This window comes from Cornus florida, unplaced genomic scaffold (genome assembly GCF_030987335.1).
Source record: "Cornus florida cultivar Cherokee Brave unplaced genomic scaffold, ASM3098733v1 CherokeeBrave_3.0.0_Hap2_Chr10, whole genome shotgun sequence".
NCBI classification, from domain to species: Eukaryota; Viridiplantae; Streptophyta; class Magnoliopsida; order Cornales; family Cornaceae; genus Cornus; species Cornus florida.
The window spans coordinates 94,366,052-94,390,686 of NW_026775580.1; the positions used below are offsets into that span (position 1 = coordinate 94,366,052).

The 24,635-nt window shown below is 36.7% G+C and overlaps 1 protein-coding gene across 1 annotated transcript; it reads right to left on the reverse strand.

Moving 5' to 3' along the window:
- Positions 1–4,048: 4,048 nt before the first annotated feature.
- LOC132276004 (uncharacterized) lies at positions 4,049–21,240 on the reverse strand. Its single transcript, XM_059777246.1, has 8 exons — positions 20,664–21,240; positions 20,494–20,552; positions 18,961–19,425; positions 18,672–18,827; positions 5,865–5,990; positions 5,626–5,676; positions 5,097–5,536; positions 4,049–4,884 (listed from the first exon to the last, which is right to left on the reverse strand). Exons 2-8 carry the CDS (start codon positions 20,549–20,551, stop codon positions 4,273–4,275), a joined length of 1,908 nt encoding a protein of 635 aa, XP_059633229.1. The 5' UTR covers position 20,552; positions 20,664–21,240; the 3' UTR covers positions 4,049–4,272.
- Between the last annotated feature and the right edge of the window lie 3,395 nt (positions 21,241–24,635).

A 24,635-nucleotide genomic window follows, 5' to 3' on the forward strand; every position in this document is an offset into this window, starting at 1 on the left:
TTTTATTTTCATTGCGTTTAGAAATATAAAAATAACACAAATTCTCTTATCTTGAATCAAATCGGAATTAATTTCATACTTAACAAATCCACCACAGTCCTTGAGGTTCGACGCTCTCAATATAACCCTATCCTATAAGGATTTGTTCTATTGCGAGTGATTTTTATCATTGATAATACACACATCAATTTTTGGCGCCGTTGCCGGGACTATGTAACGGTTATTGTTAGATTAGAGATTAGTTCTAGTTTGATTGTTAGTTTATATCTTGTACATAATTTTCTATTGATTTATTTTTGTTTTCAAGTGCAGGAATTTAGATGCACGAGATGAAGGAGGTAGTCGAGTTATTAGATAAAGGCTAGAGAGTGACATTCCGTCTTACTAGAAACGTTAAACTTAGCACCCATGGGACACACTGTATCTTGTTTATAATTGTTGATTTCAATCATAATTTTCAAAAAAAAAAATAATAATAATAATAATAAAAAAATTATTATTATTATGTAGTTTTTAGTTATATTCGATTTTCTTTATCATGACTCTTACTTTATATATATATATATATATATATGATATATGATAGTGTGTTTATTATTTCATACCCTTTGAGGACTTGTTCACTCTCACGTGGTGGTGTCTAGTTATTTTCATTGACATGTTCTTGCATTCAAGTTTGGAGGTACCACCTTACTTGACAATTGCCTATGCTTCGGACGGTTTGATTTTGACATTCTTCATTTCTATGGCTATATTGTCTCTATGTAGTATATCTTTATACGATTTCTCATAGACGATGCCAAAGTGTAGGTGCAAAAATTTGTAAGTGTAGGTGCAAAAATTTGTTAACTTTGAAAAGTTAAAAAAATAATCGCCACACACTCAATGAAAACAATGAACATAAGATAATAAGATTCAATTGTCTCTATTTATTGGAGGTTTAAACCTCTATTTATACATGTTTGTGGAAGAATTAGAGTTGGACTGGCATTGCTTACCCCCCACAATCCTTCCATCATAGATGGTTTCCTTCTATAATTCTTCCATATAGGAATTCTTCTATAATCGCAACTCTAAGACCATCTCCAATGCAAAATGCTATTTTTGCATATCAAAATTATATTTTGATAAGTACCACAGTGTCAAAATGCTATAGTTTACCAATTCAGTTTCAATTATGCATTTCATCAAAAATGCTATTTTTTTTTATAAATTCATTATTTTTTTTCAACTACCATTCACATGCATGACCGTCTTGATGGGAAAGTATCTTATGCAATTATTTCTTCAAATTTGATGTTATTGTTCTAAGACTTGATCCTAAAAAGAACTAGCATGCTTGGAACCTTGTTTTACTCCTCAACAATATTATAAACAAGTCATCACTTAAAATGGCTCCTCTCCTAGTACTCCTACCGAGCAGCACACTTAACAATGGGAACTTCATAATACTGCTGCCCGCTAATTTTTGCTAAAATTCAGTATAGTGTGTCCTGTTAAAATGTGAAAAAACTACACTGTTACATATGTAACGGGATTCCTTAACCCCCACATGACATAGCTGGTACCATAAGGTCTTTTTAACAATCTTTCTTCTCACTTGCTTTGCATTGCAGTGTCAAATGTTATTAAACATACAAACACCATCATAAAAGCCGTAACTAAGAACTGATTTTTATAGACATCCCAAAACTTTTTGCATCAATTATAATACAATGTAAATACATTCATCTGGATCACAAATTAAGTGGTAATCACTGGTCCGTACCATCTAAAAAACATGCCACAACAGGTAGTATGACAAAAAGAAATAACCCCCCAATAATTTACATAACATTTTAGCTTATGATCTCAGAAACAAAAGCTAAGCCTGGAGTTCCACCCTCTCAATTTCCAACATAAGAGCGCACACAGAACTATGCATCAGCATCATTACACCAGATATAATATAGTTACCAAAAAATTATCAAATAAAATACAAACACTAACCAAGATCTTCTGATGCTCACATTGATAATTTTAGAGAAAATTGCCCCAAAATCCCAAACTCAATACAAGAAAATTGTGAATCATTAAGATACATATACATATATTGTATATATAACAACACTTACATGACTGATTTCAAATTGACGGTTTCAAGAAATGAAATTGGAGGGTTGAGGAAAGCCGGATCTGTAAATGCCATCTTCGACCAAGGAGAAATTGGCGGGTGGAACCAGAACGACGTCGTCTCGTTCTTCTTCTTCATCAATAATCAAACCCATTTGGGTTTGGTGCTCTGTTTTCTGGAGAGGTTTCGATTAGTGCAGGGAGGGTCAAGAAAAACAAGAAGACATTGTGGTGCTGGGTACAAAAATAGGGCTTTGTATTGAGAGTTAGATATACAAACATATATATATATATATATATATATATAGAGAGAGAGAGAGAGAGAGAGAGAGAGAGAGAGAGAGATTGAAGTCAGATTTTGGAAATGGCAACAAACTTGTCGTTGCAGATGAGAGGGAGAGAGAGACGACAGGGCAATGCAATGAAAGGGACAGAGAATGGAACGAAAGGTAGAGGAGAGACGGATATTGAGGGAGATAGAGACAACAGAGGAATTACAGAAACTTGCCAAAAAAAAAAAAAATTGGCAGCTGCTTTGAAAGTTTCAAATTTTGAGACTTCAAATGAGAGCGCACTATTTAGTCCCCTCTCATATATTTTGAGTTAGAGAGCTCAAATGAAAGAATATCGGAGTTGCTTTAAGTGGTTGGTGAAGTACACAAATGAGCTTTCTTTTTCACGGATTATGACTTGGTGGGCCGAAGATGGACAATTGGGCTGGCATTCTTATCTAGCGGGTTGAGAGATCGTCTTCCCTTTCTTCTGGCTTACTTCTTTGGGCCTTCATAATTGGGCAGCTCGAGAGAAATATTATGTAAAATTTCTCTTGACGAGGTGGTTAACTCTGATTGGACAACAAGATTTTTCCCCCACAGCCACACACACACACACACAGAGTGTTTTAGCCTAAGTTGTAATTTAGCCCAACCTTTTTGGTGCAACGGGACTAGCCCAGAATGCAAGCCCAAATGCAAACAAAAATCCCAGACCAAAACAAGGCCGAACAAAAAACCTCACACTCCCAACCCACTACAGAACCAGAGGGAAGAAGGAAGAAGTGCAGCGAATCAAAACAGGAGCACTATGGAGGTATGGCTCTGATGATCATGGGTCTCGATCTCCCTATTACAGAGAGCATGTTTTGTCAAATTGCCTATTAGAGAACTGGGATTTGTCTCTGGTTTTCAACTTGGGGTGGATAGCAACCCATGCTATAAATGAGTGTCTCATAATGTGATTCTTAAACCAAATGATATGTGACCAGTTGACCCGAGGACTAAGGGGAAGGAGAGCATTGTATGTGCTCTTAAGGTGGTATGAACCAGTGGGGGAGATGGTCCATAAGGCTTTATCAAAAATAAAGGGGGGAATTAAATTAAGGGGTTCCCATAGTTGGGGCAACAGCTTGAAAGGCTCTAGGAACTCTACACTGGGATTTGCCTAATAAGAGTACAAACTTTGGCATTTCCACCCCAATGGGAGTTTGAGCCAAGTGGTCCTAATGGCAACCAAAAGTCATACTATAAAAACATGTGTTTCCCATCTCCCACCATATGTTTGATGAAAGGCCTAGCCTTGTCACTTGATTTCAGAAGCATTCTCCAATTAGAGGAACAAATATAATTTGTTTTGAGTGTCCAGAAACTACCATCCTTTATGTAATTTATCCAATAAATAATTAGGATTCACGCTTATTTTAATTTTTTCCCCCTAATTTGGAAAGAATTCACACTCTACTCAAGTGAACAAACCATGACTGTAATTAATTAATGATCGTGGACTTCTTAATTTTTTTATCTTAGTATATTATAATTGATTTGGTGGAAATGACTATAGATGTTCTAATTCAATTAGAAATAGTACGTACTAGCTAGAAGAGAATTAATTCAGAAATTATCACATCAAACAGAAGCTGCACACCAGGTTGTTCTACATATGGGGAGAGATGGTGATGGTGTTTGGTTGCGTTCATTGAAATATAAAAGTATACAAAGCAACCAAGTGGATTGGAAACAAACCATCCTTGTTCTTCATTTGAAGCCAAAACAGATAAAAAATACAACAGGATGAGAATGCATAATTACAACAGAAGACAAGCCTCGACTACTTCTACAGCAGAAAGCAACCCAAACTTCTCTGCACCTAAATTCTTGGATGTTCTTAGTAGAATGGACGATCACTTTGCTTACCGAAAATGCCAGGACCATATGTCGAAGAGATCACATCCACTAGTAGGGGGAATTGCAAGGAAACAAACAAGGTGACTGGTAAACAGGCTAATGCAGCCGTTGGGATAAGAATCCATGCTTTTTTATGTCCAAACACAAGATAAAGCGTGGCACTGAAGGTTATCATCATGGATGTTATTGAGAGGAACAAGGTAACAAGACCGATAATCAACCTTTTTGGTAGACTATAGAGAAAATCTTGTTCGGCATAGCGTGATGTGAGTATGGACAAAAACATTAACAAGGAAGCTGAGGATGTGAACAGAGAGATTGCGTCCGACATGGCAAAGATTATGAAGCCAATTTCTTTGTTAAAATTTGGGAGGCCATAATCATTGTAGTCGCCTGGTACAGTAATAGCCGCTGCAAATACTACAGTGGCAATAAGTGCTGCTGCAATTGTGCATGAATTTGATGTGTCTTTCATCCATTTCTCTCCTTCTCTTACCAAATTCTCGTGTTCCTCACTAAATATCATTGCTGCAGTTTTTTCATCTTTGTTTTTCATTTCTCTGTAGGCAGGGATTACAAACTTCTCCACTTCCTGTATGAAAGCCATAAATTCAAAACAATGGACAACTTTGATATGTTTCTTATATGAAGTGGAATGTTAAATTTTAAAAATTAGTTTCTTTTATATACAATTCAACTAAAAACATTAGGGGTGTGAAAATGATTGCGGGGCTAAAAGTTTCATGCAAAAAAATGGAACCATCATTAAAAAAATTTGTAACAAGATAAATGAGTTGGCTATACCTTAAACCATTGTAACTCACGCTGCATCTGCAGAGCTGCACCAGAAACTAGATTGAGTTTATGTTGAGGTGCCAACTTTCCAGCCACGTGCAATAAAGTGTCACCATTTTTGTCTATTAAGTTTATCATGTACTGCATAAATTCACTCATTTGATACATGAGGTTGAAAACATTTTCATTACGATTTATAATTGCAAATTGAAATATGTAATGTTCATTTGCATCACGGGACCAAATTGCATCGGGAAATGTATCCACTAGTTCTTGTAAAACCTCATGAATACCATGCCTTGCTGCCTCAAGGGTTGGTTCGTTGAAGTTCCAGAATGTGTCGTCGAAATCAGTAATTGAATGGATTAATCCTTCGCACAAGCGTTTGACGAGTTGAAGAGCTTGATCATGCCCCGACATTTTTTCTTGAATGTGCTTGATATGCGGTACTGCAATTTAGATAGTAAATAAAGGATTTCTCTGTGGCTTTCAATTGAAACTACTATGTTCACTTAAATGTAAATTTGTCGTCTCTCACCTAATAACATGGCTTTGGCAAGTAGGACACGCAATTTATGGCGTAGCGTACCTGAAAATTAACAAAGTGGTTGAATAATTTGAAAAGAAAACATACGCCAGACTCATGGACTGGCGCATATGAAATTTAAATTGCCTATATGTATGGCATGGAATCAAACTTAGCTAGCTACATAGACAAGCGTAAATTTTTGGGCATTTTATTAAGCATTTGATTACAGATCAAAATTTATGACATACCAAAGTAGTAGTAGTAGTTTTCTCTGCCACTCATCTGCGGAGGAACTTGAGAGATGTCTGCTGGATTCTGAGTGTCACAGGTATTTGGGTTGTTGTTAGGGTAGTTCTCCAACTTCACAGGAACACCTTCAAGACAAAATGTATATATAGCAAATTAAATGAGTATACACTTATCACTTCCACCGTACCTTTAATCAAATTTGAATTATATGGTTTTCTAGTATATATACACATATAATCATTAACCTCTTCATATATATATATATATATATATATTGTTGGGATTTTGGCAGATTATATATTATTGGGATTTTGGCAGAATTTCATTAGTTGAATGATATAATTGTGGTGGTCAATTGTGTGGTCGTGTGGATTGCTTAATGCGCAAACTAAGGGGGTTTGATAAGGCAATAAGCAAACTGTAACGACCCAAAAAGATACCGGTCGACAGTACCAAAAAATAAATAAATAAATTTCGGCATAACCTTTGCAGAAAAAGTCCTACTACGACCTGCTGAAATACATATAAAATGTAATGGTCTCACTTGGCCTTAAAACTAATCTATTATGTTCCAACGCATAATGCAAATAATATACAACATTCCCAAAATCAACACATACATATAAAAAGAGTCCCATTCCTCCATCTCATTCAAACATGGAAACATAAGTCCACTACCTAGTCCCATAATCCTTTACAAGGAACGTACTTTAATTACAATAAATTACAGTCCATGAAATATAGTTAAAATTAAAAGTCCATAACTTACAACATTATACAATTTAAACTAAAATTTTACAAAATAATTAAGATTATATTTACAAAATATTAAAGTTCAATTACAAAAGATAGCAAAATATAGATCTCCAATCCCGTCTAAACTTGTGGTGGATCGTCGTCCGCCACTTCTTTCCCATGTCTTGAAAAAATTAAAGTAACGGGGTGAGCCAACTGCTCAGTAGGAAGTATCTAAGACACACCTCTTACGATCCCGTGAACCCATATAAGGAATAGAATATAAGCGAACGGGATCATGTATGCATCGGGAAACAAGTAAAATAGTAATAATATCAACAAATAAATACACAAGTCATCCGACTACCAAGTGTGTAATATATGCCAATGATATCCCATGCCATGAAATGTCGCTTTCCATTTCAGAAACAATACCGTTTCACCTTTTTAAACCGTTAGTGCAGTCCGACCCAAGATGACTCCAAGGCATCACGAGAGGAGGATTGGCTAACTATCCACGACCACAAGGCAACTCTAAGGTGTCGTATCCGTCCTAGGTAGCTCAACTACGCTAGGGTCTCTCCCTAGTCCCCTCTAGACCACATTAACGCCGCGGACCACTAGACGACTCCTAGGCGTTCGAGTTTACGCAAATACTTTTCGAAAACTTTTTTCCCCAAAACATTTCTTTTGCTTTTTAAAAACACTTTTCCCTTTTTCTTTCCCAATAAATGCATGAATGCCTCATGCTTCATAATTATTATGTCAACAATGAAATTTCATATAAGTTACTAATTAATAACCACATACTTATACATCATGCTTTCAAATAAACAATTTATCATATAGAACATACCATGGCATAAATTTAATATACTTTTCATCATATCATCACAAGAAACATGTAATTGAACCAAATATTCATATAATCCACATAATCACATAAAACATGAATTAAATAACCAAATTAAACATGCTTAGGGGAAAATTAAGAGGGAAAATTTCATTAGAACCAAAGAAAATGTGGATTAGAGCACCCCTACCAAAATTGAAGAAAAAGCCCCAAAAATGCCAAAAATTTGAAATCCCAAATGGTGGCCAAATGGATATTTGTTCCGATCAAAACGAAGATCTCGACGAGCTCTCCAACTTTGCCTTAAGTGGCAATACCAAATTCCCAAAGATAAGAGAGAAATCTTGGCTTGATTGAAGAAGAAAAAAGAAAGTAAAGGGAAATAGAGAGAACCAAGGCAGAGAGTGAGAGAAATGGTGATTCTGTAATAGCCTTAAGACCACTATAATTGTTGTATAATAATGGGTCCCACAAAATTATAAATATCTTACCTTTATAACATTATTATTATTATTATTATTATTATTATATATTCTAATTAAATTACAACCATGCAATCAACTATGTAACCATATAAAATGCATTAAATAATCACGCATGCAATGGACACGTGACATAACCCCTGTGTATAACAACCCTGGTAGTGGGTCCCACCTGGGACTTCCTAGTTTGAAAATGAAAAAAAATGCCGAAATGGCAACCAATGTATTTCCAAGAGTCCTGAACTCAATGAAATGTCCCAAACAGCACTCTGACACATCCGGCACATCCCACGGTATCCGGCACGCAAAATGAAAAAAGAGGAAAATACCATCGAAAAAAACAAAAAATTCTAAAAAATAAAAAATGATAAAAATTGGAAACATTACACAAACTTTAAGAAAAATAATTGATAAGGAATGAATTGATTTTTGTGGCGGCAACTTTGGCTTATAAATTAAGGATAACACGCATGCAAAAGATGGAGATCTCAGTGAGATCCTCCAGAGATTCAAGAGAGATATTCTGATGGTATAGTCGAAATAAGTTATATTGGTTTTTTTGTGTAAAAAAAATCCTTTTTTGTGTATAGTCTTTAAGAGAGATTTTGAGGTTTGTCTTTGGGTAAGTTTTTTTCTTATGTAAACCATATAATTATTGGAGGATTTTTTTTGAAGCGTTCGGTGAACTTTTTTTCGTTTGGTGGGTGACGTTTCTTCTAAGAAGAAGGATTATTGTCTGAAAGAACCAAAACGTTCTTCAATTTGTAATCTTCTTCTATGTATATGGTGATACGGATCATCATCGCGGTAACCCTATTTGTGAGGATGAACCATGTATAAATCTTGTCGTGTGGGGTGCTTTATGTTATTAGGATTTGCCATTATTGCATGTATTTTTGTTTGGGTCACTTCTACACAACTGATTGGTGTTAGAGGTTTTCGTTGCTGCCTAACAAATTGGTATAAGAACTTCCGCTATACCCAACATATATATATATATATATATATATATATATATATATATATATATATATATATATATATATATATAAAAGGGGTAAGTGCAAAAAACACCCTTGAAGTATATATTTGATAGCACTTTTAACCCTTATTTAAAAAGTTGTGCAAAAAAACACCCTTATTCTTTTCAATTTGTGCAAAAACATCCCTTAATTAATATAATGCCTATTTTACCCTTTTACTCTTCCAAAAATGTCCTTACCAAACATCATTTTCTCTTTTCTCTTTTAACCCTTCTTTCTTCAAAGGAGAGCTGCCGACAGACCGATGAGAAGTTAAAATAGAGGATGGTTCAGCGGTTTGGCAAGGATGGTGGCGAGCTCCGAAATTGATGGGTCTGACTGAGACAATCAATAACCCTCAAAGCACTCAACCAATATAAATATCAATCTACTACATAAACATAGTTTAGTGTTGTTACTCCTCTATATGCAATTAGTAGACAACACCAATCAGCTCTAGTCAGCGGAGAACTGATTCCAACATAGAAATCCAGATCCAGATTCACATTATGTATATATATATTGAGAAATATTACTCTCATGACCAAGATCTGGAAAACCATACATTCCATATACGTACTGTAAATATATTGAGTGTAATGTTTCCAATTTTCACCATTTTCCATTTCCTGGGATTTTCTGTTTTTGCGAGGGCATTTTCGTCTTTTCTCGTTTTGCGTGACGGACACCGTGGTATGTGCCGGTTGTGTCAGTGAGTTAATTGGGGCATTCCATTAAATTCAGGACTCTTTGAAATGCAAGGTTTGTTATTTTGGCATTTTTATGTTTTTCGGGCCGGACGGTTCCGGGTGAGACCCGTTACCGAAATTGCAGTGTACGGGGGTTATGGTTTGGTCCAATTGCATCATATTCATTTTTATTTAATGTGTTGCATGTGGTTGTGATTTAACATGTGACTATATATATATATATTAATTAGTGGTAGAAATTTAAAAGAAAAGAAATTTTTTATTTAAAGGTGGGACCCACTATTTTATTTAAGAAAAAGGGCCAAGGGGTCAATTTTTGACCTCATTTCCTCACTTTCTTTCTCTCTTTACGGGTCTCTCTCTCTCCCTTAATTCTCTTTTTCTTTTTCTTTTTCTTTTTCCTTAAAGTTTAAAATCTTGATTTCTCTCAAACCGTTTAGAGATTTTTGGTGCCGTTTGCGGCAAATTATAGAGCGCGTCAAGATCTACGATTTGATCGGAGCAATTCTTTGTTTGGTACACTTTGAAATTTCAAAATCTAGGGCACAAAATTGGGGATTTTTGCTTATTTTGAGGTAGGCGTTTCTAATTCCCAATTTCTTGTTCATTTGTGAATTTTCTTTTAATATTTGTTATCAAGCATGTTTAATTTGAGTAGATTGCCTTTAAAATGATGTAAATGTTGTGTATAGAATTCATGATTATATGTATTAATTAATTTATATGAAAAACATGCATAAGTGTTAAATTTTCATGCCTATGATGTTTATTAACTTGTTAGAAATTGTTATAAGAAAGTATGTTAATTAAATTGTGTAGTATTAATTTCCTTCATTTTCATAGTATTGAAAAGGCATGTGACATGCATTCATAGCATTGGGCATGAAAAATGGGCAAAATGATTTTAAGTGAATGAAAAAGGGATTTTTGGGGCAAGGTTTTGATTAAAGTGTTTTTATAAAAAAACCCAGTAACCGCGGAGTTACCAAAGGGTCGTGGTGTTAATGTAACCTAGAGGGAATTAAGGGAATTAACCTAGCATGGTTGAGCTATCTGGGCCCCAAATGACGCTACGGAGGTACCAAGGGTCAGGGACAGTAGCCAATCCTTCTCTCGTGTCGCTGTGGAGTTACCAACGGATGGGTTATATTAATAGTTTGTGAAGTAATAGATGATTTTGAAAATGGGGAGCGACATAGCACGGTATTGCATTGTATAGCACTATATTGCCCATTTGGACTTGATATTGATGCTGTATTTCCACGGTCAAACATGATCCCATTTTCTACATCTTTATTCTTTATTTGGATTCACGGGGTCACAAGAGGTGTGTCTTAGGCACCACCTACTGAGCAAATTGCTCACCCCATTTTCTAGCCAATCTATTGGTCCTGGACATGCACACTTATGATGTGATACTTGGGATGGATTGGTTGTCTCACTACCATGCCCAAGTTGATTGTTTTGATAGATCTATTATTTTTACTATACCTGGTCAGGATATGTATGTAGTAGTTATGCCACGTTCTAAGGGGGGCGGTAGCACCTATTTGTTTCATGTGGAGGAGGAAAATGAGGAGGGGATTATTGTGCCATTGGATAACATACAGATTGTATAGGATTTCCCGGATGTATTTCAGGAGATTCTAGGGTTGCCACCTAGTTGCGAGATCGATTTTGTGATAGACTTAGCTCCAGGCACTGCGCCTATTGCTAAGGCACCCTATAGGATGGCACCGGTAGAGATGAGAGAGCTAAGGGATCAGATTCAGCAGTTACTCAGCCAGGGTTTTATTCGTAGGAGTACATCACCTTGGGGAGCACCGGTTCTATTTGTGAAGAAGAATGATGGTTCACTTCGTCTGTGTATAGATTACAGGGAGTTGAACAAGGTTACAATTCGTAACAAGTATCCTTTGCCCAGGATTGATGACTTGTTTGATCAGTTAAGGGGAGCCACATACTTCTCCAAGATTGATCTGCGTTATGGGTATCATTAGCTGAGGGTTAGGGAGCAGGATGTTCCTAAGACAGCATTTCTCACGAGATATGGTTCTTATGAGTTTCGTGTTATGCCGTTTGGGACGACTAATGCACCTGCAGTATTCATGGACTTAATGAATAGAGTCTTCCGGGCTTATTTGGATCAGTTTGTTATTGTCTTTATTGATGACATCTTGATCTATTCTCGGTCGGAGGACGATCATGCTAGATATCTTCGCATAGTCTTGCAGACGCTTCGTGAGCACCAGTTATATGCCAAGTTCGAGAAGTGTGAATTTTGGCAGCGGGAGATGAAATTTCTGGGTCATGTGGTGTCAGAAAAGGGGATAGCAGTGGATCCGGCCAAGGTTTCAGCGGTGGTTGAGTGGGGACAGCCTATATCACCTACTGAGATTCAGAGTTTTCTCGGTCTGGCAGGATATTACAGGAGATTCATCCAGGGGTTCTCCAAGATAGCAGGACCACTCACTCATCTGACCAAGAAGGGTGTACAGTTCGTGTGGGATGAACACTGTCAGCGAGCTTTTGATGAGCTGAAAAGGAAGCTGACTTCTGCACCGGTTCTGGCTACTCCGCATGGCGGGATAGAGTATCTTGTTTACACGGATGCTTCTTTGCAGGGTCTTGGATGTGTAATGATGCAGGAGGAGCGACCGATTTCTTATGGATCTCAGAAACTTAAGCCTCATGAGCTTAATTATCCAACACATGATTTGGAGTTGGCAGCAGTGGTCTTTGCCTTGCGTATTTGGAGGCATTATCTGTTGGGTGAGTCCTTCAGATTATTCAGTGATCACAAGAGTCTGCAGTACTTGTTCACTCAGCGGGAGCTGAATATGAGACGGTGCAGATGGTTGGAGTTTGTAAAAGACTATCATTTTTCTATACAGTACCATCCAGGGAAAGCGAATGTAGTGGCGGATGCACTCAGTCGCCGACCTGTTGGTAGTCTTTTTGCTCTATTCACTACTGAGTGGAATGCTTTGAAGAGTGTAGATGAGTTGTCAGACGCTTTTATGGCTTGCGTGGTGGTTACACCTTCCATCATTCGCAAGGTTTTACAAGCACAACTCACAGATCAGCAGTGCATTGACAAGGTTGCAGAGATAGCTTCTGGAGAGGTTCCATTTTACTATGTTGGGGCTGACGGAGGTTTAAGGTACAAGGGACGGTTAGTGGTACATTCTGCTGATAATTTGAGGAAGGATGTGATGACTGAGACTCACCACTCTGAGTTCTCTGTCCATCCAGGAGGCGATAAGATGTATCAAGATATGAAACGACAGTTTTGGTGGGCAGGTATGAAGAGGGACATTGCTCTTTTTATTTCTCAGTGTAGTACTTGTCAGATGGTTAAGATTGATCATCAGAGGTCACCAGGAGCTCTACAGCCACTACCAATTCCGGAGTGGAAATGGGAGAGCATATCTATGGATTTTGTGGAAGGGTTGCCAAATTCTTTCAAGGGGCATAATTCCATATGGGTCATTGTGGATAGGTTGACCAAGTCAGCTCATTTCTTGCCTATTTGCACTGACTACATTTCGGAGCAGTTGGCGAGGCTTTACATTTCAGAGATTGTGAAGCTACATGGCATTCCATTGTCTATTATATCGGACAGGGATTCGAGCTTTGTATCTGGATTTTGGAAGAGTTTTCAGCAGGCTTTAGGTACGGAGTTACACCTTAGTACTGCTTATCATCCTCAGACTGACGGACAAACTAAGAGGGTGAATCAGATTATGGAAGATATGCTTCGGTCATGTGTTCTGGATTTTAAGGGCCACTGGGAGGAATGTTTGCCACTTGTGGAGTTTGCTTATAACAACAGTTTCCAGAAGACTATTGGGATGGCACCTTTTGAGGCGTTATACGGTCGACCGTGTCAATCACCTGTTTGTTGGATAGAGGTTGGAGAGAATCGATTCTTAGGTCCTGAGTTCATCAAGGATACCTCTGAAAAGATTTCTCTTATTCGAGATCGCATGCGTACTGCCTAAAGTAGGCAGAAGAGCTATGCTGATCGTCGCACTCGTGCTTTGGAGTTTCGGGTTGGGGATCAGGTTCTACTCAAAGTGTCTCCTATGAAGGGTGTTATGCGTTTTGGGAAGAAAGGGAAGTTGTCTCCTCGGTTTGTCGGTCCATTCATGATTACGGATCGAGTGGGAGCTGTGGCTTATCGGTTGGCACTTCCGGATAACTTGGATTGCGTTCACAACGTGTTTCATGTTTCCATGTTGCGACAATTTCTGCGCAATGAGGATCGGTATCAGCATATCGATGTTGGGGAGATTGAGTTGCAGCCGGATGCAACTTATTTGGAGCCACCATGTCGTATTGTTGACCGTCGGGATCAAATCCTTCGCAATAAGGTTATTCCTTTGGTACGTGTTCAGTGGAGTCATCACAATGAGGCTGAGCCCACTTGGGAACGGGAGGATGTCATTCGCTCGCAGTTTCCTGAAATATTGGAAGAAGATAAGAGCGAATTCCTAGGACGAAATTCCTTTTGTTAGGGGGGAAGAATGCAATACCCCTAATTTCAAAAGGATAGTCCTGGTATTTAATTTATGTTTTAATTGATTTTTTTTTTTTAATTATTTGCCTTATTTGACTTATTTGTATTATTTGAATTAATTAAATGGTGTTTGAATTTTAAATTGTTTAACTTGTGGATTGGTGTTTTATTTGCAATAATTGATGACTTGTTGTTTAATGGTGATTCTGTGAATTAAGTAATTATTACATTGTATTTTATTTTCTGTATTACGTTAGATTGGACTTTATCATTTTCTTTAATTGAATTGATGATTAAAGGTTTTAATTTAGGAAGTAATTTAGGAAGTATTTTAATTAATTATTTTTCATAATTTAGGTTTTAGTTTTTTAGCCGACACAGGTTTTAATTAAACTCTATGGGCCGGTTAGGATTTAGTTAGGGCTTGAATTAATTTAGGGTTTGGTATAACTCTATAAATATATGGGTATACGTCTGCCTAGGGTTTTTGATAAACCCTACTCACCACATTCAATAACAGAGTCACGTAATAGAGTTATTCAGAGAGTTGTGAGGGCAGAGAAACAGAGAGGGAGCTTGTATGGTTTACTGAGAGAAACTTTAGGAAATTAAGGGAGGGATTCAAGGAGGAGTTTTGGTCCTAACTAGGAGTGGCAGAGGTTGATAACAGCAAGTTGACATTGCCAGAATTTATAGAGATGGTGAATTATAGTTTCAAATCTGAAACTGCAGGCAAGTCTCTGTCTTCTCTCTCCCGTTAATTCGTGTTCTGTGCATGCCTAGTTAGACTCCAGGAATTAATCAAACATTAAAACAGATTCAACGAATGTTATAATTCATCTTGTATGCATGTTGAATCAGTATTTTGTTTCTATTGAGTTAATCTGTTTGATGTTGCTTAAAAGTTTTAACAGAAATCTTGTTGCCGATTATTTTAGCACTTATGTTAAATTCCTGTTGTGATTGGATATCTATGTTTTAGTATTAGTTTGAGATATTTAAATGAACCCTAGCATAAGTTCTTAAAACAGTAATGAAGATCACCAAATAAATCTGTTGTGGGTTGCTTAAAGTTTCAGACTAAGGTTTTGTAATCGTTGCTTCTAAACCTATGTTTTATGCATGCTATCATTGAATATCAGTGGTTTAATATGTACCTAGGACTGAGATTGAACCTAGAATGAGAATTAAAACATGTTACAGAAGCTCTGGTAATCACCGGAATTGGAGAAGACGAAGCTGGAACGGGCAACGGCGGCTAGGGGAAAAGTGAGCAGGCTCTCAAATATCTTAGAGCCGGCTCCAAACTTATTTGGAGGCGGCTCCAAGTGTCTTTGAGCCGGCTCTAAGTGGTTTAGAGCCGGCTCCAAAAGAAAAATAGAGCAGGCTCCAAATTTTAGAGCCTGCTTAATCTTAAAACGCACAGAATTGAAGTTTTAGGGACTTTTGGCTGAAATTGGTTTTTCTAAAATTATTTAAAGGCTACTGGATGTTGTAATTTAATGTTTAAGACTTGTAAAAATGTTGGGAAGCATGATTACAAGTAGGAATTGAGGACGGGATTAATCTAAGATTAAACAGTGAACCCGTATGTGGATGATTTGAAAATTAATTTCTGTTGTCTTCTATTTTTGGAACTTTATTTCTCTGCATGACTTGGATTTATAAATCATGTTTTGCAGCTGTGTTATAAGCATACTGTGATATTGTTATATGTATGCTTAGTTGGGATCAACTGGTGTTAAAATCTGTTTTACATTGCATCAGTTATGGTACTGTTTGGAGAGGTAGACTGTGTAACTCTACTTTATCAATTTAACGGACTGTAATTGGGATTCTAAATCTTATATTGAATGCATAAGTTGGTTATATACATGTTAAACTATATTTATGCTAATTCTGGAGTATGGTTGATAAATACTTATTCCTATTTTTGTCAACTTCGTTAACTGGAGGATTGTATATACCGGTATGGGACGGTGACATACTAGGTATGGACTTGTTCAAACACTGAGTTCTACCTAACTTGGATTAAGGTATGGATTAATCATATAGGTTAAGTCCATCACCTACTTGTGTCATATCAATTGAGAATTGAATGACCTACTATAGTTTCAGGATGAATTTGTTATACATATATCAGACCACTACATAGATGGATGGTGTTTTGTATTAGGAGGAGTACGGACTTTATATATATATTATATGGTGCCGTGGTATGAGCTTGAGTCTCATGACCATGGTTAGGGCACGTATATTGCCTAGGATGGATAATTGGACATAGGTGTTATTCCCAGGTAGGTCTAGGTACTCATGCCCACCTTCGGGTGCGTATTCGCATGTTGCCTTCTATTCAGGCTGAGACAGACCTACTAGACTAGCGAGCGTCCTATAGTGTGTACTATATACATATATTGACTACTCTAGATATTGTTGAGTCTTCCTAGGATGTATCTGCGTATCGGATTACTGTTTGGATTGTAGTAGATCAGGACTTGCATGTGGGCCTGACCCACTTCTTTATTTTTCAAGTGCTCGTCAGTTCCAGGGTTAGAGTTTGGACGTGCAGAGCAGATACAGCTATTCACTCCTCCGATTATGTAGGAATTTTCTCTATGTTAGCTTTGGATTTTGTTTTTATTATTTCAGTATCGTTTGGAGAATTTAAATAAGGGGTCCAATGGATGGATTCCCGAGTTGTAAACTGATGGAGTTTTGGAGTTTGAGTTTGATGGATTTTAATAATTATAATATTTTGCGGATTCGGTTTTAGTTCCTTTCAGCTTTAATTTCATTTCTTAATTCATTTTGTATTCCGTGTTCATTATAAATATTTTAATTGTTTGATATTCCCTCGGGCTCGGGCCTGGGCCTGATCAACCCGTGTCTCAGATCCGAGGGGTATCACATCGGTCGACTGAACCTCCCCTCCAGCCAATCGACACCCATACTGTAGCAGAGTCCAGAGAGCATTCATTTTGTTAATCGTTTCAGCCGGCCGACCTGACCGAACCTGCCCTGTCAGCCGGCCGACCAAGGGCCATCAGCCCGTTGATCCTTCCCTTTTGACCTGCACAGTTGATCACCTTGTAAAAATGAGTTCTTGGAGTATTTTGGGACCCTAGATTGATTCGTGTGGCAGGTATGGACACGACACAGGAAATGGATGGTATGACCTAGTTAACCTTAGGTTCGGGTAAGGACCCGGTTAACTATTCGGAACCACGGGTTCTGGTCGTTACATTGAGTATATATATATATATATATATATATATATATATATATATTAGTGGATGTATGGGTAAGATCTTTGTGAAACTAAAAGAACCTATATTTCAATGCCATTTAAAGTTCAAAGTGAAGCATGTGATTTAAAAAATAAGCTGGAATCTACTGAATTCTAACCAGATCCCAATTTGTAATAGCCGACGATTTCTAAATAAATTGAAATAAATCTTAAATTCGAGTAAATCCAAATCACTCTTACCTTGAAAATCAAGGTTTTCCCAATACGACCAGCAGGGTGATTCGTAGCATACTCATATCCCTGGTCAAATTCCTCTCAATCGCCACTATATCGCCGAATACATTCTGAATTGCGGTTGAGGTCACCAGTGCCAAATCGAATGGACACAATTCCATTTCCAAAGGCAAATGCACATTCAAATCACAAACACCCATCAGAGCCCTCGCGCATGGCACGAGCCGGAGCAACTCTTTGGTGCTTCCGCTCTTGCTGAAGAGCACCAAAGATTGGAATTCGGCGATGATTTTTGGGAAGCGGAGGACTGGAGAAGGTTGAAGAGGTAGTGGAGGTGACCCACGTCGGCGATGAGGACGCCGGAGAGATTAAGCCCAGAGAGGTTCTTGTCAGATTTGATGCTCTTCCAGGAACTTGGCGATTCGAGCTCATTAAAGAGGTTGCCGGTCAGAGAAATCTGATGTTTATGGGTTAGTTATGCTTGCAATCTTGCACTTGAAATCTGCCAGCCTTGTTCGTCTTCATAGATTGGAAACCTAGATCATGATTCCAGCGCCATCATCACAAATTTTTTATTTTTTTTAGCTACCCTTTTTAGTCATTTCACAAAATATTAATTATATATATATATATATATATATATATATATATATGGCATTTTAGTCATAAATGTATGAGTAGGACCTATTTGCACAAATGTCATAGTTTAGGGATATTTTTTGCACGCGAAGGGTGCAATATACACTGTAAGCATACTATAGAGTGTTTTTTGCACTTCAGGCTTCACACGCATATATATAATCCATTCTGTTCATAAAGCATCTAGTAAGTGTTTGCAATACTGATCGATCAGTCAACAACTTCCAAGATAAAGAAGGTGATTATAACACTATTGTGCAAATTGATTCATAGTCGTACTCTCTTTAGTAAAAGAAAGATGTGAATATATAATTAATAGAAAAGAAGAAAGAATTGGGGTGGAGATCAAGAAATGAACTAACTAGAATAGATGAAACGCTGCCAAAAGTTGAGGCGACATCCACTCCTGAATGCAGATGCCTTTCTAGCTATTGCTTTTAGAGGATAGTCATTATTTTCAATTCTCATGAATTTTGTACTCAAATCAGGGTGGTGATGAACCAAATCCAGAGCCACGTCTGTAAAAGTACAATTAATTACTTACGTACACAATTATATTGATCATACATATATATATATATATATATCAAATCAAGTTACTAATTGATTAATTGATTTCTTGAAGCTAGAGAATAAATCTTGCTTACTGACCATAGAATCCAGAAACTATTAGTTGAACGAGAAGCAGGACACCAGAATAATGGTCTGCATACGGAGTGGGATGGTGATGGTCTGTGGTTGCCTTCATTAAATATAAAAGTGTTTCCTTGTGGGCATACAAGGCAGCCAAGTGAACTGGAAACAAACCATCATTATTCTTCATTTGAAGCAAATCTGGGTTTTTGTCCACCAATATAATTGCAGCTTTTGTGTTGCCCAACCTGGCTGCAACACTGAGGGCTGTGTCGTTTCGAAGATTTTGTAAAACAAGTGCCTCCTTTGGCATTAGTTCTACCAACTTCTCGACAAAATGAATTGATCTACCTGTTCCGACTGCTCTGTGGAGTAGTGTTTCGTGGTATCCATTGATATACGCTGTCGCCATATCTTCATCTTGGGCCCTCTCCCAGTCGTCTTTCATTGTAGCTTTGTACACTGCCAGACGCCTTCTTAAATCTGATTAATTTATTATTGTACCAAATAACAATTAATTAATGAGAGGTCATTGGCGCTCCAAAAAACAGAAAGACAAATACTATAACCTTCAACTTTCCATTCAATGTAAAACTTTGGGATTTTTTTTTTTTTTCCTCTCTCTCTCTCCTGTCTTTTTCTTTCTCCGTCTGAATGATTATTCTTCTTCAACAAACCCATCATCTATTTAATCAATTAATCACCTTTTCAAATAACTCAAGCCCACCTTTCATGATGTCCAAATGATTCTTGTTCCTCTTTAGCTCTCATGTCGTCCCTTTAATAATCGTTTTTTTATTTTTTATTTTTTATTTTTTTGACTTTCTTCTGTACGACATTAGGTCGTCACCATCTTTATTTTGTTTAATTCTCTTATAATAAAAAATGAAAAAAAAAAAAAAAAAAATCCAACTCTAGAAGAAAATAAGTGCACAAAGTGATTTGCAGTTTGCTTGAATGGAATGGAAGAAGATGGCTGTAGTTTGATTAAGATTTGGATCTTTTGAGTTTCAAGTTTCAATCTTTCCAAAAAAATAAAAAATGAAATCAGACAGCATACATGCATGCAGCATAAACAGGAAAAGAGGGGTCACCGACGCTAACTAGTGGATTTTTAAGGGAATACTTAAGGGGTACTTTTGTTATTTTATTATTATTGTAATTTTTTTATTTTTTTTTCCTTCGAGCACGTGCCCCACAACAGACGCATTATCCAAATCAGGAGTGCAATTCGAGAACAGGATCTTAAAAACTTACTTTCCGAATCTCTGTCAACCCCCCAGGGACTCTAAAAGTTAATTTTAGAGCGCAAATATCATTATCTTAATTATGTAGATCTTATATTTAATTTTCAAACAAAGAGTTCGACTTTTTTGGTATAAAAATTCATGCTAAAATAAGTTGACTACTTTGACATTAAATTTGTTTTCTGTGATCACTTTAAATTAATGAATATATATACAAGCACATATATACTTCACCATAATTAGTACTATAACGTTCTCAAATTAAAAGTAATTTAAGGAAGCAGGGATATATCAGGCAACTTACCAGGCGGACCACCGATATGGGCGTGAGACGGTTGTTTTGGAGTGGAAGATGATGCCATTCTACCTCGCAAGTAATAATCAATCAGTCCTACTTACTGGGTGTGTGTGTGTGTGTGTGTGTGTGTGTGTGTGTGTGTGTGTGTGTGTGTGTGTGCTGATCGAAATTTTTACCATATAGAAGCACCAGGCAACAAGCCTACGAAATGGGGAGTTTGACAAAGAGTCCCAATAATGATGAAAGATGCACCAGGCAACAAGCCTACGAAATGGGGAGTTTGACAAAGAGTCCCAATAATGATGAAAGATGTTTTTAATCTTAATCAGCAAGCAAGAGAGAAAACATTTATCTATATGCGTGTGAAATGGAAAGTACGAGGTGGGATACAAGTAGTGAAAGGGAAAGAAAGAAAGAGTGACAAGGAAGTGAAAAAGAATAGGAATCAAATAGTGAAAGGGAAAGAAAGAAGGAGTGACAAGAAAGTGAAAAAGAATAGGAATCAAATAGTGATAAAAAAAAAATAATAAATAAAAAAAGAAAAAAAAAAAGAAAAGAAAAGAAAAGAGAATCACACTTTCTTTCTCTCTATCTGGACTCTTTAGCTTAAATACTCCGTAATAGAGAAACAGAATGAATCCCATGACATTTTATTTTATTTTATTTGATAACAATGTATACTTTTAGAGAAATTATTTAGTAGCCCCGAGGTACCCATCAGCGTGCCTATATGCTACCCCATCAAATTAAAACATGCCATCCGGTTATATTTCAATATCAGCACCAAACTCAACATGGCAGCAAGCCCACTAACGGAGACATCAACTCCGTCTAAAAATTCAAGTTTTCAATCTACCTCTGCAAATTCAAATTTCAATTCAATCTTAAATTTCGAATTTAAGATTCAAACCTAAATCTGCCCTCCATCTCACTTTCTCTCTCTCATCGATATCTTTTGAGCAGCGTTACATTGCCAAAAGACAACTAAAGAATTTTCAACGAAATTCTTGCTTGCGAAAGAACAATGGGTACTGACGGTGAGTCCCGTTTCTCTATGTTATTATGTCATCACTCTATAATGAAGTTGGGGATACATGAGATTTCCAAGTTGTTAGGATAATGGCTAACATGTGGGAGCCACCTGTAACGACCTGAACTCGTGATTTCGAATCACTAACCGGGTCCTTACTCGAACCCGAGGTCAATTAAGGATACTACCATTGTTTCCTATTTCAATGTATATTATACGTGTTATTCCAGGGTTTATAAATATATAATAATAATAATAATAATAATTAAATGAGATCATAACTACAAAGTATATCAAAACAGTCCACTAAATCATCAAGACGTGTGGAGGAGCGTCGTCCGCCAATTCTTTCCTGTATCCTGAAAAATGTTAGATAATGGGGTGAGCTAAACGCTCAGTAGGAGATGCCTAAGACACACCTCTTATGATCCCGTGAATCCATGTATAGAATATAAATCAAGATAACGAGATCATACTATACCGGGGATACAATCCATAACCACAACGTCAAATATAATCACAATTGTCATTCAAGTCACAATTATACCATGTATGCCAATAAAGTGCAATGCCATGCCCATGTCGTTCCTTATTTTCCGAAACATTACCGTTTCAACTTCTAAACCGTTAGTGCAATCCGACCCAAGGCACCTCCAAAGCATCACGAAGGGAGGATTGACTAACCATCTACGATCACAAGGCACCTCCAAGGCGTCGCATCCGGCCTAATTAGCTCAATCTTTAGTCCCCTCTAGACTACACTAACACCAAGAACCACTTGGCGCCTCCTAGGCGTTCGGTTTTCATAAACACTTTTCAAAAACAATTTTCTCAAAACGATTTCATTTGCTTCAAAACCACTTTCCCAATGGATGCATGAATACTTCATGCTTCTAAACACAATTCAACTTTTGAATTTCACACATGTTTTCCATAATAAATTTCAAAATGCGTAATTCATGCTTTCATTCAACATTGATTTAACATAGTAAACATACCAGGCACAAATTCTATTCCACATAGGCATTCATATATACGAAACATCAACTAACACATAATCACATTTCTTATATACATCATTTAAGCATGTTTTCTCATCAAATAACAATTAACACATAACCACATTTCTTATATACATCATTTAAGCATGTTTTCTCCTCAAATAACAATTAACACATAACCACACATCACTTGTATAACAATTAAGTCACCTTTGCAAGAATTCATAAAATTTAGGCATGCTTTACAACAATTAATGAAAGATAATTCACTAAAATCCAAGAAAATGTGAATTAAAAACCTCTACCTCAATTTTGTAGAAAAATTCTCAAAATGGGTCCTAAATTTGAAATCCCTAAAGTGCACCAAAATCACTTTTGCTCCAATCAAATCGTAGATATCGACGTGCTCTTCGTTTTGCCGCAAACGGCTCCCAAAAATACTAAAAGATGAAGGAGAAATCAAGAATTAAAATTTTGTTTTGAAAAGAAAAAGAAAATGGATCAAGAAGGGGGAGAGATAGAGAGCTTACGGGAGTGAGTGAAAATGTGAGGCCAACATGGCCTTTTGGCCACAATTTGTTTAAGTTTTTTAATTAAATTTTTTTCTTTTTCTTTTTATTTTTACACCACAATTCTATATATATATATATATATTCATACACATAACAATTCTCTACCACATATAACATATTAAATAAAATAAATGTGATGCAAATGGACCTAAACAACACCTCCGTACACGACAATTCTGGTAGGGGACCGTCCGGCCTGAAAAATGAAAAAATGAAAAAATGCAAAAATAACAAACCTTGCATTTCAAAGAGTCCTAAACACAATGAAATGTCCCAACCAACACTCGAACACAACCAGCACACCCTACGGTGTCCGGCACGCAAAACGAAAAAAGACGAAAATACCCTCGAAATATAAAAAAATTCCAAAAAATGAAAAATGGTAAAATTTGAAAACATTACACCACCATCTTTCACTTTGTGGCTAAGTATTTGGTAAACATCTGGCTCATTCTAGAGCTTACTTTGTGAACGTGCAAAAAGTATGTTTGCGAACTGAAATTCTTCAAGGCAGTCCACAAATGTTGACCGGAACATGTGGAAATGAACAACACCAAAAACTCGAAGGAGGTACAAAGGCGGTTCAGAAACCTATAAATATAGGCACACTCTGTAGATGGGAGATAACACAAGATATCATAGCAGGGCAACAACTTTTTGTGAAAAGGTTAGTATTTGAGAGGTCATTTGTGTGGTATAACTGTATTAAAGAATTCTTGTTTAGCATTTAATATTTTATTTTATTTTTTTGTGAGTGATTGGGTATAAAAAGGTTGACGGTTGAAACGAAATTTTTTGTGTAATCCTCTATATTGTTCATTTTACGATCTCTAGTGAAAATCCGACTCTTCATAGACGTAAGCGCATTTTGTCGAATCACATAAATTTATTTATTTTTGAGAGAAAGAGATTAGATTATTGCGAGTTCTTCGTCTTATTGCACCACATAAATTTTGTAAACAATATAATAATAATTTTTTTTTCAATAGCAAGAAACTAACAACCATAAATTGCTCATGGAAAACTAAAGTACTAGATTGCAGAAACTAACAAGCATAGATTGCAAGCTGCCAGAAGTTCAGGTGACTTCCGTTTAGGAATGCAGATGCTTTCCTAGCTATTGCTTTGAGAGCAGAGTCACCATTTTTTTTTTTCCAATTTCAATTTAGCCATACTAGGGAAATCATGAACCAAACTCAATACGATATCTGCAAAATACAGTGGAATCATCAAATCAAGCTAGTTTTTATATATTTCAGTTCTCTGTCAATGCCAACATATATATATATAGAGAAATTTCTAGGAGTTCAAGTACTACTCACCAATTAAACCAGAAACAATTACATGGATCATAAACTGCACACCATATTCGTCTGCAAAGGCTTTAGGATCTAAAGGATAGTTGGTTTTGGTTTCTGATAGCAAGTATGAAAGTGTCCCCTTGTAGCCATTTACAACAGCCTTGTGGACTGGAAATGTTCCTACCTGGTTTGGAATATGAAACAAAGCTGGGTTTTTCTTCACCAATATAACCACAGCCTTGGT